At 38.8% G+C, this 20,053-nt stretch overlaps 1 protein-coding gene across 1 annotated transcript in view; it reads right to left on the bottom strand.

Annotated features, from left to right (window-relative positions):
* Positions 1 to 20,053, bottom strand: part of GRIN3A (glutamate ionotropic receptor NMDA type subunit 3A) — a 152,664-nt gene that overhangs the window by 42,588 nt on the left and 90,023 nt on the right. Inside the window, exons 4-5 of the mRNA XM_027105340.1 lie at positions 9,668 to 9,813; positions 3,429 to 3,544 (exon numbers count right to left, since the gene is read on the bottom strand). Coding sequence (XP_026961141.1) covers positions 3,429 to 3,544; positions 9,668 to 9,813 — 262 coding nt within the window. The remainder of the gene's footprint in view (positions 1 to 3,428; positions 3,545 to 9,667; positions 9,814 to 20,053) is intronic.

Here is a 20,053-nt window from a genome sequence, read left to right as displayed (position 1 = left end):
TATATTCAGCATGAAGGAATCAATGGACTCCGTTTTCTTTCCTAAGTTCCCAAAGTCATTTAAGCATTTTGGAAAGTGTATGCAGACCTTCAGGGTGCTTTTGATTACCTACAATAAGTGAATTAGGTACTTATTTCAAATACAACCTAATGATTATATAATACGTAATACATCATTTATTACATAACTGTTATATGCTTTGCATTATACTAGGTCCTATGACAGGATACAGATAGACATATGAAACATTCCTGTAAGCTAAATGGGTAAAAATTGTTCATAAATTGCTTTTATGATATATTTATGCCTATGAAGTCTAATTAATTAATAATAAAGTCCACATTTTCATAAGTTCACAAATTCTAAATGTTGCTAAAGGAAAGCATATAATATTTTTTTAAAATTTCATGAAGAGAGAAATATTCCATAAAAATCTATGAGATTAACTTTTTTGTTAAAAGCAGCAATCAAGACTTTTACTAGTATCTCTATCATGTTGTTTTTAATATACGTGTCCTCCCTTTGTGTTTTACAAAGTTCTGCTTTTAGGTTGTAAACTTGTTCACAGAGGCAGTATTGAATTAAAATTTCTGATTTGCACCTCACCCAGAATAAACCTGCAATGGTTTTTTTAGAATAAGCCAACAATGATGAGACCGTTCTCTGTATTCAAATCTGTAGTCTCTCTGCTCTCTTGCAGAGAGAGCACTTCCTTGCACCATTTTGTATTTGTCCCCTTTGAAAACAATGTGGTATCTGGAGATGATGGGAACTGCAAGACACCAAGTCTCAGGAGCACAGATGGAAATGTAAACAGGAAACCAGTGGGGAGTTAATTGTGTGGCATCTGGCACTGGGGTCTAGCAGAGGCAAACAAGCCATCTCACCACTGCCTTTTGACAAGATAGAGTTGGCCCCTAAGACAAAGGTGGAAACTAGAGTCCTTCATTCTTTTGCCCACTACAAATAATTCATTGTTAACAGCTGCTATTGGCAAAAGGGACCTCAATTACCCAGTGCATCTAGGACAGAAAAAAAAAAGTAACATCTCTTCCATATCCCTAGATGCCACAAAAAATGGGAATTTTCCCATTGTTACATCAAAATGAGGTTATATAATGAATGTTCTTTGGTTTTCTAGTTCTTCCTTGGCTTTTCTTTTTGTGGCCTGCTACATCAGACTGTCATCCTTTTTTTTTTTTTAACATCTTTATTGGAGTATAATTGCTTTACAATGGTGTGTTAGTTTCTGCTTTATAACAAAGTGAATCAGTTATACATATACATATATTCCCATATCTCTTCCCTCTTGCATCTCCCTCCCCCCTACCCTCCCTATCCCACCCCTCTAGGTGGTCACAAAGCACAGAGCTGATCTCCCTGTGCTATGCGGCTGCTCCCCACTAGCTATCTGTTTTATGTTTGGTAGTGTATATATGTCCATGCCACTCTCTCACTTTTGTCACAGCTTACCCTACCCCTCCCCATATCCTCAAGTCCATTCTCTAGTAGGTCTGTGTCTTTATTCCCATCTTACTCCTAGGTTCTTCATGACCTTTTTTTTTTTTCTCTTAGATTCCATATATATGTGTTAGCATACGGTATTTGTTTTTCTCTTTCTGACTTACTTCACTCTGTATGACAGACTCTAGGTCCATCCACCTCACTACAAATAACTCAATTTCGTTTCTTTTTATGGCTGAGTAATATTCCATTGTATATATGTGCCACATCTTCTTTATCTGTTGATGGACACTTAGGTTGCTTCCATGTCCTGGCTATTGTAAATAGAGCTGCAATGAACATTTTGGTACATGACTCATTTTTTTTGTTTGTTTTTTTGGGGTTTTTTTTTTTGCGATAACGTGGGCCTCTCACTGTTGTGGCCTCTCCCACTGCGGAGCACAGGTTCCGGATGCGCAGGCTCAGCGGCCATGGCTCATGGGCCCAGCCACTCCGCGGCATGTGGGATCTTCCCGGACTGGGGCACGAACCCGTGTCCCCTGCATCGGCAGGCGGACTCTCAACCACTGTGCCACCAGGGAAGCCCACATGACTCTTTTTGAATTATGGTTTTCTCAGGGTATATGCCCAGTAGTGGGATTGCTGGGTCGATGGTAATGTTTTTTTAAACATCTTTATTGGAGTATAATTGCTTTACAATGGTGTATTAGTTTCTGCTTTATAACATAGTGAATCAGCTATACGTATACATATATCCCCATATCTCCTCTCTCTTGTGTCAGACTGTCATCTTAATAGAAGATCCCTACCACTAAATCTCTCTCTTCCTGAGTTCAATTCCTGGTTCAGGTGGAGGTAGCTTTGCCTGGAGAGGGGATTGATTTCTCTTAGGAGAAGGCTTGAAGAAACAGCATCAGCTGTTACATTCTCATTCATCACAAAAACGAAGACTGAAGTAAAAAATTTGCTGTTGTGTTTAGGGGAGACAGGGACCAACTGTGGTTGGGGAATTGGAATCTGAATAGTCTCGATATACTAATTTACATACAGGAAAGTATAGTTTTCTGGAAATAGAACTTGGGCACCCCCGTGGGATTGTTTCAAGTCAAAGTGCTTTCTGACAAGTGAGTATGGCTTGTTTTGGGAACCAGCATGTACTGTCAGAGGAGGGAAGCTGGGAACTGGGAGATGTGAAATTTGCTGGTTCAAACTACCAGCTCCATATATCAACTGTTGTCCAGGATGCAAGGAGCTACTGACAAAGCAGTCTTTCTTTGGTCCTGAAGTTTGATTGATTGGTTGACCAAATTGAAAGCAAAAATTTGCTGCCAGTGGGAAGAAAGACAAACTCAAGGTCCCAAACAAGGTTTTGTTTAGGACTCTTAGAGGTTACTAAACCACAAACGTTGATTTTTTTCTACTTATTTTTCAACTAGTGGAAACATTTATTTAAGGACCATGAGATTTGGATTCTAATTCCAGTATTAACATCTAATTGTGTGATTATGAGAAAGTGGTAAAATGTCTCTGGGTTTTCTTGTGGATAAAACTGAGTAGACTGGATTAAATCAACACTGGGGTCCTTCCAGTTGTAATGCAATCATTCTAGTTTTAGCATCAGATTCATTACAGGATTTGGACATTAGAAAATACAGATTAAATTAAAACTGGACTCCCTATTTATTATACTGTCACCACTCCCAGATATCTAAAGCAACATTGTTTGGATAACAATGGCGTTTTGGTTGTTGTTTTTCTAACAATTGGATAACAATATGTTTGTGGAGTAGGTAGAAAATAAATACCTAACTTCAGCAACTTAATAGCTGAGTGCTTAAGAGCTGAAAATGAAAACAAGGGAAGATGAATAGCTCTTTGCCTCTGACATTGGCATTTGTGACTTGCTAGGTTGGCAAACTGAGCACATTCTGAGTAAAAGTGAATCAAGAATGACTGATTAATACCTTCCATGGCAAATGGCTTCCCCACAGTTAGAAGTTTGCAGTCAGCATCTACTGACACTTCATAATCCAGAAGGGCTTTGTCCATGATGAAGGCATCTAGTTTCTCTGGATCATTCCTATGTTTAAGACGAAGAGAAGAAAAGTGAAAAATGATTCATTAATAGACAGGAAACACTAAGGCTGACAGCTAGCTTTTGTTTAGGGAACAGAAACCTGGACAATAAGGGCAGTACAAGCTGGGCAGCTGCTGGCTCTGCCTTGCTGACATCTCACTGACCTGCAGAGAATAGACCAGGGGAAGCAGACACTCTTATAAGAGAGTATGACATCTTTCCAGTGGATTCATCTACCAGTTTCTTTCATTACTTCTAAATCCAACAACAAAACCAGAGCGACTATGAATTGAATGGGAAGGTAAATAGTCAAGGTTCATTTCTCTTACAATAACTGAATGACTTCTTTGTGTAAGCATTGTATTTATTGTTCTCCATACATTTTACCCCTTATAATAACCTTGAGGGGGGTGGTAGTATCCCATTTTAACAGATGGAAAAATTCAGGCTCAAAGAGTCAAAGTAACTTAATCCAGTCTACATAGCCAGTAAATGTTGGAGCTGGGGGTCTCATTAATCATTGTGTGAACATTTTTAATTCTTTCTGTCATGATCACTATCATATTCTTCAGAGATCAGGCGTTATTTCATATTTGGGAGTACGTATTAAGGAAGTGCAAATAAGAGATCCAGCACTCTTGGGGAAAAGGGAGTTCAGGTCTCTTTAAAGTCCATAGACTGGTGTTCAGTAAATGGAATGGGAAGCATATGTAATAGATCTTTGTAATCTGATTTATTAATGTATCTCCAGAGATTCATGTTTCACTCCCATCCCAGGAGGCAGTTCAGGCAAAAATCATTTAAAGGCAGTTGTTTCTGGACTATATCAGTGAGTCGGCTGTAGGCTGGGCTCAAGGTACCAGCAGACATTCTTGTGCATCCTTCATGTGTTCTCCCCAGTGTTTGGACATAGGCACAGAGATGGTCCCAAGGAAGGCAGTCAGCACTGGCTCAGCTCCACTTACAAAGGTGGCAAGGGAGGATGAGTTTCAAAGGGAAATGTTTAAGGTGTATGCAATGACTCTTGTTTTCAGCTACCTCAAACTCTTTTTGGAAAGATATAGGACATATATCCATTTAATAAAGGCTTTCTGACCCTCAGTGCTGTCCAAACAGCTTAGCAAAGAGAACAACTCTTCTCTATCCCATCTGGGTCCAGTCATTCCTCTCTTAGAGCCAAAAATGAGGCTGTTGGAATTCAATACATAGCAGTAGCTTCTAAACTCAGAGGAGAACATGGCTAGGACCCATCAAAAATCTAAAAGAGAAAGACACCTTTAGACATCTCTAAGATTCATCATTGAGCAGCAAGTACCTTTTTGATGGCTTTTTCTGAGCCACACATGGACACACATTAAGTAGGTCAACATCCCTTCTTAGTGCCAATGACCATTGCTTCCTCTCTCTACTCTTTTAGGAGGTAAAATAGGCACTTCAAAATAAATCCCTTTTCCAGGGTTATTGAATTTAAGTTACAGTGAGGCCTATGTTTAACTATAGCCAAAATGAAAAACATCTCCCAGGTCCAGAGCTGTGGGAAGCTTCTAAAAGGGCTGGGGATAAGAACTGTCTCCTGGAAGCTGAAGATGAGGAACCTTAACGGAATCCTGGCAGTAAGATAAAAGTCAAGCTGAAAGATGCTTCTCCAGTCAAATCTTGACTCTCACAGTACCAGAATGTACCTTGTGAGCTACACAGGAACAAGTTACCATTTACTAATACTCTGCAAATATTTGTGGCAGCAATAACAATACAAAAAATTAGGGCTCAGTTTTTCTAACCAGTATTTCCTGAGGTCCATCTCAGTGGTATCCCTAAATAACTCCTCATGATTTCGAATTGCAAAGTGAAGTTATCTATGGCAGGTCTCTATTGCATAGTAAGGCAAGAAGCAATTAGCTCACAGACTCCCATGGGGCCCTGAGTCACTGGTGAGGAAGTGGCAGTGTTTGATCCAGGTATAAGGACCTTCTAGACTGGTTGAATCATCCTTATAGTTGGCACGGCCATGGCCTACAGTTGTTTCTCCCATTATAAAATCATGCTGTCTTTTTGAGCATTCATTTAATAACACATATACCACAAAAACCATATAAACATACTAAAAGTAATTAATACTTTATTAGGGATTAATTTATTGGAATACTGTTACCTCCGAAAGCAGGGCCCTAAGTGAGTAGGATGAAGCCCAGGGGAATTCTGATGGGAGAGGGGAGGGACAGGTTTAACACAGGAACCTGTCTTTATAGGCGACTCCAAGGGTTGTGCTTGCAGGTCAGGGCACTGGAATGTCAGGGGGTAACTTGAAGACTGGTTGTTTGGAGTGGTGGCTAAGAGCATAGGCTTTATCTGAGAGAAGCCCAGAGAGAAGAAGGCAGAGGGCATTGATGATAAGCTCTGTTCCAATTTCACCTCAATCTATGAGTCACCTGCAGAGCTTTTTAAAATGCAGATTCTGGGACAGGGCCTGAGAGTTTGCATTTCTCACATGCACCCAAATGCTATCTGGTACACGGATGCTGCTGAAACATGGACTGTTTTCTGAACACCAAGGACCTACTTTCCGGTTTTGGTTTCCAGACTAGCCTGCAGCAGTGGTTGGATTCTAGAGACCTGGTTCTAGTCCTGACCCTGCCACTTGCTAGCTGTATTTCCATGGACAAGTTGCTTCTTTTGGAACTCAGCTCCTTCATCTGTGCCTGTTTTCCTACCTAACAATTTCTCCCCAGGCTAGAGGAGGGCCAACTCTGAGCACTTGGGCCTTCTAGATGAAGCCTCCAGAATAAGTGAATACCCTGAGTGGAATGCAACTGGAGACTGCAGCAGTGGCTTATCTCACCCTTTCACACTGCCATAAGTGCCCAGTTTGTCAGCCATTACTATCTAGCGGGGAGCCATTGCTGTCTCCCTGACATCTTATTCTTTTTCTCAGCCATGAATTTCCCTAAAGGAGAGGATAAAGAGGAGGAGCTGGGAGGCAAAGGAACGCTAAACTCTGTGTCAGAGAGGGACTCTAATGTTTTAATGTTCTTGCAAAATTGAAAGTGCCATTTCATAGCGCTTCAACACTATATATAACTCTGCAAATCTGAGAACACAAGGCTTCCTTTCTAGACTCTAGCTTAGTCCATAAAATTGTTTTAGGGGCTGATTACTACAGCTCTTGAGAAACACTGAGCCCCTATGTCCCATAAAATTATTTATTTCCCTTTCTTAAAAAAAAAGTTTGAGGAGATGCTACCAGAAAACTACTAGAGCTAATCAATGAATTTGGTAAAGTAGCAGGATACAAAATTAATGCACAGAAATCTCTGGCATTCCTATATACTAATGATGAAAAATCTGAAAGTGAAATCAAGAAAACACTCCCATTTACCATTGCAACAAAAAGAATAAAATATCTAGGAATAAACCTACCTAAGGAGACAAAAGACCTGTATGCAGAAAATTATAAGACACTGATGAAAGAAATTAAAGATGATACAAATAGATGGAGAGATATACCATGTTCTTGGATTGGAAGAATCAACATTGTGAAAATGACTCTACTACCCAAAGCAATCTACAGATTCAATGCAATCCCTATCAAACTACCACTGGCCTTTTTCACAGAACTAGAACAAAAAATTTCGCAATTTGTATGGAAACACAAAAGACCCCGAATAGCCAAAGCAATCTTGAGAACGAAAAAAGGAGCTGGAGGAATCAGGCTCCCTGACTTCAGACTATACTACAAAGCTACAGTAATCAAGACAGTATGGTACTGGAACAAAAACAGAAAGATAGATCAATGAAACAGGATAGAAAGCCTAGAGATAAACCCACGCACATATGGACACCTTATCTTTGATAAAGGTGGCAGGAATGTACAGTGGAGAAAGGACAGCCTCTTCAATAAGTGGTGCTGGGAAAACTGGACAGGTACATGTAAAAGTATAAGATTAGATCACTCCCTAACACCATACACAAAAATAAGCTCAAAATGGATTAAAGACCTAAATGTAAGACCAGACACTATCAAACTCTTAGAGGAAAACATAGGCAGAACACTCTATGACATAAATCACAGCAAAATCCTTTCTGACCCACCTCCTAGAGTAATGGAAATAAAAACAAAAATAAACAAATGGGACCTAATGAAACTTCAAAGCTTTTGCACAGCAAAGGAAACCATAAACAAGACCAAAAGACAACCCTCAGAATGGGAGAAAATATTTGCAAATGAAGCAACTGACAAAGGATTAATCTCCAAAATTTATAAGCAGCTCATGGAGCTCAATAACAAAAAAACAAACAACCCAATCCAAAAATGGGCCGAAGACCTAAATAGACATTTCTCCAAAGAAGATATACAGACTGCCAACAAACACATGAAAGAATGCTCAACATCATTAATCATTAGAGAAATGCAAATCAAAACTACAATGAGATATCATCTCACACCAGTCAGAATGACCATCATCAAAAAATCTAGAAACAATAAATGCTGGAGAGGGTGTGGAGAAAAGGGAACGCTCTTGCACTGCTGGTGGGAATGTGAATTGGTTCAGCCACTATGGAGAACAGTATGGAGGTTCCTTAAAAAACTACAAATAGAACTACCATATGACCCAGCAATCCCACTACTGGGCATATACCCTGAGAAAACCAAAATTCAGAAAGAGTCATGTACCAAAATGTTCATTGCAGCTCTATTTACAATAGCCCGGAGATGGAAACAACCTAAGTGCCCATCATCGGATGAATGGATAAAGAAGATGTGGCACATATATACAATGGAATATTACTCAGCCATAAAAAGAAACGAAATTGAGCTATTTGTAATGAGGTGGATAGACCTAGAGTCTGTCATACAGAGTGAAGTAAGTCAGAAAGAAAAAGACAAATACCGTATGCTAACACATATATATGGAATTTAAGAAAAAGAAATGTCATGAAGAACCTAGGGGTAAGACAGGAATAAAGACACAGACCTACTGGAGAACAGACTTGAGATTATGGGGAGGGGGAAGGGTGAGCTGTGACAGGGCGAGAGAGAGTCATGGACATACACACACTAACAAACGTAGTAAGGTAGATAGCTAGTGGGAAGCAGCCGCATGGCACAGGGATATTGGCTCGGTGCTTTGTGACCGCCTGGAGGGGTGGGATAGCGAGGGTGGGAGGGAGGGAGACGCAAGAGGGAAGACATATGGGAACATAATGTATATGTATAACTGATTCACTTTGTTATAAAGCAGAAACTAACACACCATTGTAAAGCAATTATACCCCAATAAAGATGTTAAAAAAAAAAAAAAAGTTTGAGGTGCCAAGTCTTGTTGTCCTTTGGGGATATTATTGTGTTTGACAATAGAGAAAACAGTTTCCTGGTGCTGCACAATTCTAGGGACTGGAGTTTGAATGTATGTCATTGTCCTGAGACCATCAGGCAGGAGAGAGAGGACTGCTTGCCTGCATGCTGTGGTGCTTATCAGGAGCCATTCATCCCCTTCTCCCAGGCAGACTAGATGAGCAGACCCATAACTGCACCAACCTCTTTTGCATTCAGCTTCACTGAATTACAGGCTCTGATAATCTGCCATGGTAATGTGATTGCTCTTGATTGCTTCTCATAAATGCCAATGAGAAGGATGCAGGCATGGGAATCATTGCCTTTTATCTTATTTTCTTTCTACAGGAAAGCTCTAAGATAAAGTCCACTTCCTTGTGATAAGAGGAGACAGTCCACATGCTTAGAGATTCACTGTGAAGGAAAGGGTTGCTTTGGGGCACTTTGTCCTCTGGCCACATTCCCTGAGTGTTTGATCATTTCAGCACCATTGTTTTCCCAAGTGATGTCGAACCAACATTTACTTCCCCCACCATCTGCTACACTAATGACTGCACTGGCACTTTGATCAAAGCTACGGCCAACTTGGGACTGTGCAGGAACTAGTAAACTAGGTCACATAATTAAATGCACACTTATTCCATACTGCCTCCTGGATCTCACATGGTGTGAGATATTACTGCGCACACAATGGATATATTTAGCTATCATTTTAAAAAACCGACAAACACTACATCAATAGCAAGACTTCTTTTTCATTGAGAACTTTTTGGATGCAAGAGGTTGACGCTCACTTCAGATACTCCACTCCATCGGGTGTGGCTGGTACATTGTATCTTCTCATATACTCATGCATCTCTGGGAAGCTTTGCCTCACATAATCTTCAGCACTGCTTTCCCGGACAGTTCCAAAGCGGAAACCTTGAGAGGGATGATGTAGCTATGAGGCAGAAAAAGAAGTGTCTTTAATGTAAATTCTTAGAGTTGTTTTCAAAATTTTCTTTTCCATCATTCTTTGGATTCTAATAATGACTTAGGATTTTTCAAATGCACACAGTCATAAACAAATTTCCATGTGCCATGTGTACATGCTCTTTCATACAAGCTTTCACATAAGTAACTGTTCTATCTTCACATAAATAATTGTTCTATCTTCAGAAGCAAACAGATGGAAACAACAAACAGAAAGTACAAAACAGCTTTCTCCTTTATATTGAGAACCTGTCAGAATTCTTTAGAAACTATAAAACGGTGTATAGAATCAAACTTGGTATTAAAAATTGCTTATCAGACAAAGCATAAAGTTAAGATAATAAATTAAAGATTGTGCCTTTCCTTAGTTAGAACTACACAAAGGCCAAGTTAAAACCTTGCATCCTGAGATTGAAATATACATGACCCCAAAGAGTGAATACATCTCTTTTATGTTTATTGGTCTTTATGCTGCAGTATATTTTAAGTTTGTTGAGTTTGTTTTTGGTGTAATTACAAAATAAATGATCTCTTTCCTTTAAATAACTGTGTTACCAGTCATGCTGTATATTTGCTCAAATGGAATGGTATGTAAGACAATTAGGAGCAACAGAGGAGGAGGGTAGCAGGAATAGATCCAGTAATGGCACAGTTCTCTAGAATGTAAGACCTCATAGTGAGGAGAGGCAGTGTACTGGGAGTCCTGTAGAAGCTTTCTGTCACTAAGGATAATAAGAATACAGCACATGAGGCAGTGTAGTTCATGGAAGTTGTACAGAAGTGTTAATATAGAATCTAGACTTATTTAAAATATAAGAATGAACTGGGATTGAGCTGTATTATGAAAATAGTCGAATGTACTGTAGTAAGCAGTATATTAGAGATTATACTTCTCCACAATTGTTATGTTAAAGTTCTTTAACTTTTTTGTTCTGCTTCGTGTTAACATATTTGATATCATTGGTTCTGACTGAAGCCTTGGGGACAGGAATTCACTGATGGGCTTCATGGAGTTTATAAGTCTCCTGAAATTCTAGGCAACATTTTATGTAAATATGTGTTTGTAATTTTCTTCTATAAGGAAGATAGTACAGAGTTTCATATTTTTTTAAATAATTAGGTTTTCAAGTTGTTTATAGTCCCTACAGGTTAAGAAATCACTGAATTTGGTAACAAATAACTTATATTTGAAGATTAATTAGTTTTGACACACACCAAAGGTCTAACAATATGGCAATAGTTAAATAAATTATATGCCACATCCTTATAGAATGTTATCTAATGTATAAATCATGTTTGTGAAGCATATTTAATAAAACAAAGCAAATGCTCATATGACAAATTGAGAAAAAGCTTTGTTATGGTCTGATCAAAATTAAATATGTATATAATTATTTTAAATGCTATGAACCCCCCCCCACAGATATCATATATGTACACACACACACACACACACACACACATGTCTTGGAAAAAAATATATCAAGATATTAACAATGGTTGTTCCATTGATGGTGAAACTACAGGTGTATTTATTTACTTATAGATTGTTTATAGAAGCATGCCTCATGTTTGTAAGTAAAAAAACCCTTTATTTTACAACCAGTGAAATAAGTAACTCATTAATTTATTCAATATTTTTTTGGGGCAACTTTGTATAATTTTCAAAGTTACTGGGCCCACAAAGGTAAATACCTGCAATCATTGCCGCAAAGGGACTCACCACTTGGTTTGTGGTATTTCTTTGGATATCCCACTGTTGAGCAGGTGATATGGCAAACCCTTGTGTTCCATACACTGAACAAATTCTAATGTTTTATGCCAGCAACCTTAATGAGGCATCAATAATAATAATAGCTAACATTTATTGAATATTATGTGCCAAATATGTTTACCTGCATTATCTTGATTAATCCTCATAAAAATTTTATGAAGAGGGCTCTATTAATACTTCCTTTTTAAAGATTAATCAACTGAAGCTCAGAGAAATATAGTAAGTAATAAGTAAGGGTAAGTAATAAAAGTAATAAGATCACACAGCTATAAGTAGAAGGGACTGGATTAGAACCCATGTCTGTTTGACTTCAAAGCCCACGCTGTTACTGACCACATCACCCTGCCTTCCAGCTCATGGCAGCAAATGGAGAGAAGATGTTTATTAGAATGAACTCACTAGTCTTTTAAAATATTCTCCTTAAGCCTTAGGCCTAGGCTGCTCTCACAATAGCAAACTGCAGCCCTATGGCTTGAGCAAGGCCAATTTATCAGCATTCTGTTTGTCCAACACCTATTCATTTTTTAAGGCCTAGAACAAGACTCTCTGTATGAAGTCTTTGGCCTTATCTAGCTTCACCCTCCTATCCAGGAAGAACAAAACCAAAAATAATTTACTGCTTATTTATCTGTGCTGATACAGTACCTTGAACATACAGAATATGTAGGCTAGGTACTTATTTAGCCATCTTTCACACTTTTCATGCCTACCTCCTTTGAGCCTTCCAAGAAACTTATGAGGTATTTCTATTATCTTCCTTTTACAGATAAAGAAACTAAAGACTAGAAAGTTTGTTATTTGCCCAAGGTCATAGAGCTAGTAAATGTTGGATCTGGAATTTGAACCCAGATAGTCTGATGGAAAATAGTGAGCTCTGAACACCATGAACAGAGCTTCTGACACTATGTCATACTGACTCTGGGTCTGGTCATTACAAAACTTGCTACTTATGTGACAGGCAGTGAGCTAAGGGCTTTGCACATTTTGAATTCTCACAATAATCCTGCAAGATAGATGTTATTTTCTTATTTTACATATTAAGATGCTGAGGTTCGGGCAAATTAATAATCAAATTCTCATAGCTAGCCATTAGCAAGATTCAGCTTATTCTTTTCCCTAACATGCAGACCAGGTTTCATTCATCTGTGGACCACAGTTACCTATTATGACGCTTGGCACCTGATAAGGGCTCTATACATGTTTGTCAAATCAATTAATTTTACCACTATTCTTCTATCCTCTCTTCACCCATTTAACTTCTATTCATCCTTCTATTCTCAGCTCAGTAATCACGTCCCTAACTTGCTGTCTAGGCCAGATGCTCCTTTCCTAAGCTCTCATAGCATGCATACCTTTCTTTTGTAGAACTTATTACAGTTGCACTTTTAAAATTTAATTGTGTAATCGTTTAATGTCTAGACTTTCAGCTTCTTCACTGGACTGGAAGTCTATGTAAACCATTTAATTAACTGTTGTATTCCAATGCCTTTTACCACGTAGTTGCTCAATAATATGCTTGATGAATGACTGACAGATTCTTTGAACCACAGGGAGATGAGAGCTTTGTCATCCCACTAAGCACAAAAGGGACTAATGATATAGCTTACAACTCAAGCTTTTGAAACGAACCCTCCTTTTAAGGTAAAAGGGTCTTAGGTCAGTAGTTAGAATACTTTTGTCTTACACATGAAAATCATCCTTTTTAGAAGTCCATTTTCTCACATTATGCTGTGACACTATCTTTATGGCCCATGAACTATTTCTAGGCAAACTCTGGACCTCTTTTCTTTGCTGAGTGCATCAATACAGCACTCCTTCCCAAGACACTGGAGGGAGTTGTGAACCAGCAGATCAAAGCTCGGAATTCCAGAGGAGGACTAGCTAGCCCTTTGTGTTATCTCCTTTTCATGTTTTCCTGCTGCCTTTTGCCCATGGGCTCCCACATCTCCCTGACATGGCTCTCATGCCTGTGAAGGAGCAGTTTTGAGAATGGAAAGTTCCTTCAACATTAACATAAATAACTAGGTTCTATGCGAGGAAGAATTTTGTTAGTCTGACAGGAACCCCACTTTAACCTGGAGATGTATTACAAACACTGCCACTTCTGCAGTCCAAGCCACCATCATTTCTGCCCTCTGCACATTCCCTCTCTTCCCCTCCAATTCAGTCAGGGTAACCTTCTTAGAGCCCAAAACTGATGATGTCACTCACTTGCTTAATACCTATCAATGGCTCCCCATAGACCTTGGGATGAACTCGAAATTCCTCACGTGGCCTCAGCATGATCCTTCTCCTGCCTTCTTCTCTCCAGCCTCTTCTCCGCACTCTCCCCCTGGCCTCTAAGCTTTAGCCAGTTCTCTCAGTTCTTCCAACATATACTTTTTGCTTGATCAGAGCTTGCCCATAGCCTTCATTCTGCCTGGGATGCTCTATCTCCTCAACCCTAACTTCCCTTTGTGTAGCTAACTCTAAAATGTCACTTCCTGGAGAAGGGTAGAGGGAAGGGATAGTTAAGGAGTTTGGGATTGACATGTACACACTGCTATACTTAATAAGGATAACCAACAAGGACCTACTGTATAGCACAGGGAACTCAGCTTAATGTTATATGGCAGCCTGGATGGGAGGGGAGTCTGGGGGAGAATGGATACATGTGTATGTATAACTGAGTCACTTTGCTGTGCACCTGAAACTATCACAACATTGTTAATTGACTATACTCCAGTATAAAATAAAAAGTTAAAAAAGATAAAGTGTCACTTCCTCAGAGAATACTTCACTGACCCCTAAACTAGATTAGGCCACCTGCAGCACCCTCCCATTGTACCCTGCAATTTCATATTGTGTTACTAACATTTGGGATTATTTGTTCAATGCCTACTTTTCCTGTGAGCTTATAAGCTTCCATGAGGGTTGGGCCTATGCCTGTCTCATTCGTGTAGTCATAAGTCCTCAACAAATGTTAGCTGCTATTATTATCATCATCATCATCATCATCATCATGCAGCAAACACAGTGCTTGGTACAGAGCAGATGTTTGATAAGTATTGGTGTAATAAGTCTTCATTATTAACACAAATTCTCTTAGGTTAGATACATTACAAATTAGATACTTTTGTCACACTTCATGTTGTCTTTCTTTCCTTTTAAACATTAAATTTTTTCCTTTAGTTCTTATCTTAATTCTTTCAAAACAGTATGTTCTTTTTTATTTCTATGTGTGAGTTCCAGTACAAAAAAAAGCATGAGCTACTGAGCAGTCACAGAATAATAGAATCCGAAAAGGGATCTAAGAAGCTATTGATACAATTGGATGGACTAGCATAGTCTGCCCTTTATGTCCATGTGGTGTGTAATTCAAAGAGCCAAGGATGTCAGAAAGCCTGCATCCAGGAGGGAGGATAAAAGTATACAAAGAGCTAAGGCAGTTGAGCTGCAATACAAGCATCACCAGGAAGTTCCAGAGAGAGAAAAATTTCTTTAAAGTTTCAGCTAAATATTTCACCAGCTCTTCCAATTCTGTTTATATTTGTGTCAGCCTCTTCAGGCCTTGCGGAAATATCTAAGGTTAAACCACGTATTTGTATGTGAATTGTTCGGTATTAATGGAATACTGAACTCTACCCAGAGCACCTGTGTGGAGAATAATCAGATAGACATTTTGCAGAAAGCAGAGAAGTGGCTCAAAACAAGATGGAAGCAAACTCAAGAAATAAGCTGCTCTGTCCATGGTAGATATGATGATTTAGATTCAAAAAACAATCTCAATATTGAGTATTTTCATTTAAGCTCTACATTTGTATTTATCTGAGATTGTTACTTAAGTATGAGTGGAATGTAGTCACTAGATCTGATAAAATGTCCTTTGGAGGTGGGTGGAAAAGGCCATTCTTAATTTCATCAGTGGAATGGGATATACTAGGTATTGGGACCATAGTTCATCCCCATGCCAATATAATGTCCAGTTAAAACCTATGGACTGTATAATGGAGGGTGGTCTCAGAGTTCGGAGGGGCTTTAAAAGTCATCTACTCTGTTCACTGATGCTTGAATCTTTGATAGCAAAGCTAAATATATTACTTGGAATTTCTTCAAAATGTAGATTCTGACTCATTAGGTCTAGGTTGGAGCTTGAGAATCTGCATTTGTAATAAGCTCCCAGGTGATGCTTATACCTTGGTTCATGGACCAGATGTTAAGTAGCAAGGCTTTACTTATAATGTCACTATTATTTGCCTGTTAAGTCTCCACTTGAATGTCTCCAGTGACAAGGAAATCACTTCTCTTGAAGCATATCTTCTGTATAGGAAGGATGCCTTTGTGTTCCACCCAACAAATCTATCTATTTGAATATGTAATAATAATGATAATAATAAAAAAATAACAGCTAATATCATTTTTGGTTATTGTGGGTGTTCTGTTCATAAAAGGTTAAAGCAAGCTTGATGGATCGGCCAAGCTCCCTAAAACAAGCACATTCATCCTTGAATCCCTGGGGGTCCAATACTTGTGTTCAATACCTAGCTGTCTTGGGAGTGGCCATAGGAGAACTGAGCCCTCCCCACTCCTTCCTCCCCTTGCTGGCATCACCACATCTTCACACACATATCTGCTGCCACACTGGCCGTCTTAATGCTTCTTTTTTCCACTTCGCTTGGGTTACAGGTGGGGGCTAGGGACTGAACTTGAAGAGAGGTATCAAAGTCAGGGAGGCTGTAAAAATAAGGAGTCCAGACTACAGGAAAGATGAGTAGCTGCAGGAAATGCTAGAGATCATTTAGTCCATTCATTTATATATATATCTTGCATTTATTAAGAACTTTCCATGTGTCCAGCATTGTGGTAAAACTTTCACATGGATTGTATATTTTAAGCCTCATAGCAACCCTATGAGGTATTTATTATCATCTCCAATTTTCACATAAGAAGTAAGGTATGTGTTTAAATAACTTGCCCAAGATTGCTCAGCCAATATAGGAAGTTTCTGAACTTAGTCGGACTGCAGAGACTTTGTATGTAAACATTCCACTGTACTACTTCCTGATCTATACGATAAGTAGACTTACACTCTGATGAAAAAGGTGAACAAGAGACTTGCTCCAGGTCACACAAATAATGCAAAGGTGAGCTTGAAAAACCTGAACTCAGGCCCAAGTAGAATCCTGTTGAATGTATAATCCCCTCCCCAAATGAGTATGGCTGATAAGAAAAATTGTTCTTTGTTTCTTCTTTATAGTAAGCTATGTTCAACAACACTTTCCCATCTACTATTTATGAAACCACAAGTTTCCAGTCTTTATGTCCTTCTCTAAAAAATAATTTCCTGAGTTAAATTTGCTCAGCAACATCCATAAATGGCACTATGGTACTCATTTACTAGGCCTTTGGAAGTCCTTGGTATTTCTCTGTCTCATGTATAGTCATGCAAGGGTAGGGTCTATTATCATGGTCTTTGTAGTGTCTAAAAGCTAGATATTATAGGATTTCTAGAGGGTAATTATCGCTATTCTGCTACAAATGTTCAATCTCTGTCTTTGTTGACTGTTCCCTTTATTTGACGAAATTCACTTTGTTTTGCTTCTTCTCTGACCCTGGTCTAATGTGTCATTCTATTCATCTGGAGCAGGCTACCCTTTTCAGTTCACTGAGACCATTCCAATTTATTCAAAATCCTCTTCAAATCCCATTTTATGCTGTGTGATCTTTTGGAGCTATGTCCATTTCTCCCTTATATGCCAGATTAATTATTTCACTACGGGTACTGTAACACTACTGGTGTTTCCAAATACAGAGACATAGAATAATAATAATTGCATTGGTGGTAATGATGATGATGTAGCTCACCCTGTGCCAGGCATTGTTTAAATACTTTGGACATATTAACTTTTATAGTCCTTACAACAATCATATGAGGTTGATTCTATCATTATATCCATTTTATAGGTGAGCAGCCTGAGGCGCAGAGCAACTAAATAACTTGTCTAAGCTTATGGAGCCAGTAAATGACAGAACTGGGCAGTCTGTATGGCTCCATTACTTATGCTCTTGACTACCATTATACATAGCACAAAAGTTTTTGGCTTTAACAGCTATTCCCTTAATTGCTGTGAGACTCAGTTCCCTTATATGTAAAGCGGCTAACTGAAAGAGTTCAGCCATTGTACATGTAGCCCAACGGCCAATGGGGGAGCTTAATTAGTCCCTAACAACTTCTTAATACTAGTAGCTATCTGTTGCTTTGATTACATGCATGGTCCTCCATACTCATAATCTCATTTCAGCCTTCCTATATCCCTATGAGATAGGTTCTGTTAATAGCTCTAGTTCATGGTTGTGGGCAAGCTCAGAAAGTTGAAATAACTTTCCGCAGGCTCTTCAGCCCATGCTGTTGCTATACCCACTTATCAGCTGACTCTAGAACTCAGATACAGGTAAAATTATTGTCTTAATGGGATTTTCAGAGGTAATTATGATCACAGTGCAATTACTTTAGAACCATAATTCCTCTAAAGATGTAATTCCACTGTGACAGAATTGAAGTTTGAACCAGGTCAGCTGAGGCTAGAACCGACACCTCTTATAGAAAATGGGAGGATTCCATTTAGCTCATGGCATCAGAACAGCCCTGTCTTTTTGTTTATATAATTGACTTGCTATCCAGCCAAACTTCAAGGTGAAAAATGACCTGTGGACTGTGGAACTCAAACTTCTCACTTGAGTCATTGCGCATCACCAGCAGTACTGTACCCTGCAGACTGAGCAGGCAGTAAGGTGCTTGCTGAACCTAGACTCAGCAATTCGGGGCTGATTAAACGCAAATGAATGAAAACAGCTATAAATTTACCTGCAGTCTAGTGATGTAAGCTTTTTGGCACAACTCTACCCAAATCCTTATGGCACAGGGACTTGTTTTAATGCCAGTTTTTATTTAATTATATAACAGAATAATTAAATATTAAAGTATGTCCAATTGGGCCTTCATTCAGGGTGGGCTGGATGCAAAGGTACAGTAGGAGGTTTAGCCTAAATGTCAGTAATCCCACAGCATTGACCCCAGGAAACCAGCCTCTTAGAGATCCGCTAAAGCAAAGCATCAAACAAGCAGAAAGACAAACTACTGAATAACAGAAAGAAGAGAAATGCTTTCCTCTTGCTTTAATTTTCCCTTAGGCTAGCCCTTGGTGGTGACTTGGGCTGTATTTAATAATTTTGTTTGCCATGGCTGAAGAGTCAATCTGTCTTTGCTCTAGAGTGCTCAGGGAATCAGTGATTGAGCCATTATGATGGAGAGGCCCGCAAAGATTCAAGCATCTATCCTGAATATGTGCATCCGGGAGAAGATATCTCCTCACTCCTCCTCCTCCGGGGCAGCCTGCCTGTAGCCTTGCTGCCAGCTTTTCCATTTCAGACCATCTCCCAGTTTATGAGTGAGCTGGTGTTTGCTTATCTTTCTCTTCTGTTCAGCACACTTGCTCCTGTTAAATGAATCACAAGAGCAGCACAACTAAAGTAGTATTTTTGCTTTGTGAGCCAAGCACCAGCGGGTAGCAGTCAGCTGAGTTAAACAGGCATTTTCTTTCTCCTCCTTTTGCAAATTTCAGAAAATTTTCATGCAGCAATAAAAATGATATGCAATGATTCATTTAGTTTGCGGTTGAGAAAAATGAGGATCAGCAAGATTAAGCAATTTGACCAAGATTAGATAGCTAAGTGGAACTATGTCATATACACATTTAACAAATTGAACTTGTGTGCTGCCTCTAGAATTTAACCTGAATGCAAGTTCTTAATTCCAGTATCTTGAGTAATTCTCACAAACAAACTAGGAGCATGAATTGAGGAGTTTATAATTCATATGCAGAAACTGGCTTGATGCAAACTGAAAAAGCAGGTCCAGGAACTTTTTCTAGTGTCTACATAGTAGCAGTAAATGCTTTTAAGTGTTTGATGAATGATTATGCCCAGAGTGGAAAGAAAAAACAGTTTGCTCAGAACCAAAAATTCATGGTGTTAATTAATCTACACTGAGTTTAAAAAGATAAGTTAAATGTATCTCATCAGTTTAGAAGTAATTGTAAGTGGAAGCTATTTGATTGTTTTAAGATCATCTGTTAACATCAGTGTACATTAAAAAGTAGTAAGATATTTTTAACTACAAATATTGATTTATAAAATTTGGTCACTTATTGAACTCTGAATTAACTCTTCCTCTTTTTTTGGGTTCATATTCGGAAGCATAATTTTCAGATCAGTGGGCTTATCTAAAAATATAGACCATTTCTTCTGAGAACTGTAGAATGTTAGACCCAAGGTGATCTTAGAACCATTTAATTCATAATCCTTAATTTGCAGATGAAGAAATAGAGTTGGTCAGGGTTAAATGACTTGCCCAAGGTCAAAGACTTGATTATGGCAAAGTTGGGACCAGAACCTA

The sequence above is a fragment of the Aethalodelphis obliquidens genome, unplaced genomic scaffold (genome assembly GCF_003676395.1).
Source record: "Aethalodelphis obliquidens isolate GAN/ISIS:26980383/991018 unplaced genomic scaffold, ASM367639v1 scaffold7, whole genome shotgun sequence".
NCBI lineage: Eukaryota > Metazoa > Chordata > Mammalia > Artiodactyla > Delphinidae > Aethalodelphis > Aethalodelphis obliquidens.
Note: the sequence above shows the minus strand (reverse complement) of the source record. Positions and strands in the feature narration are given on the sequence as shown.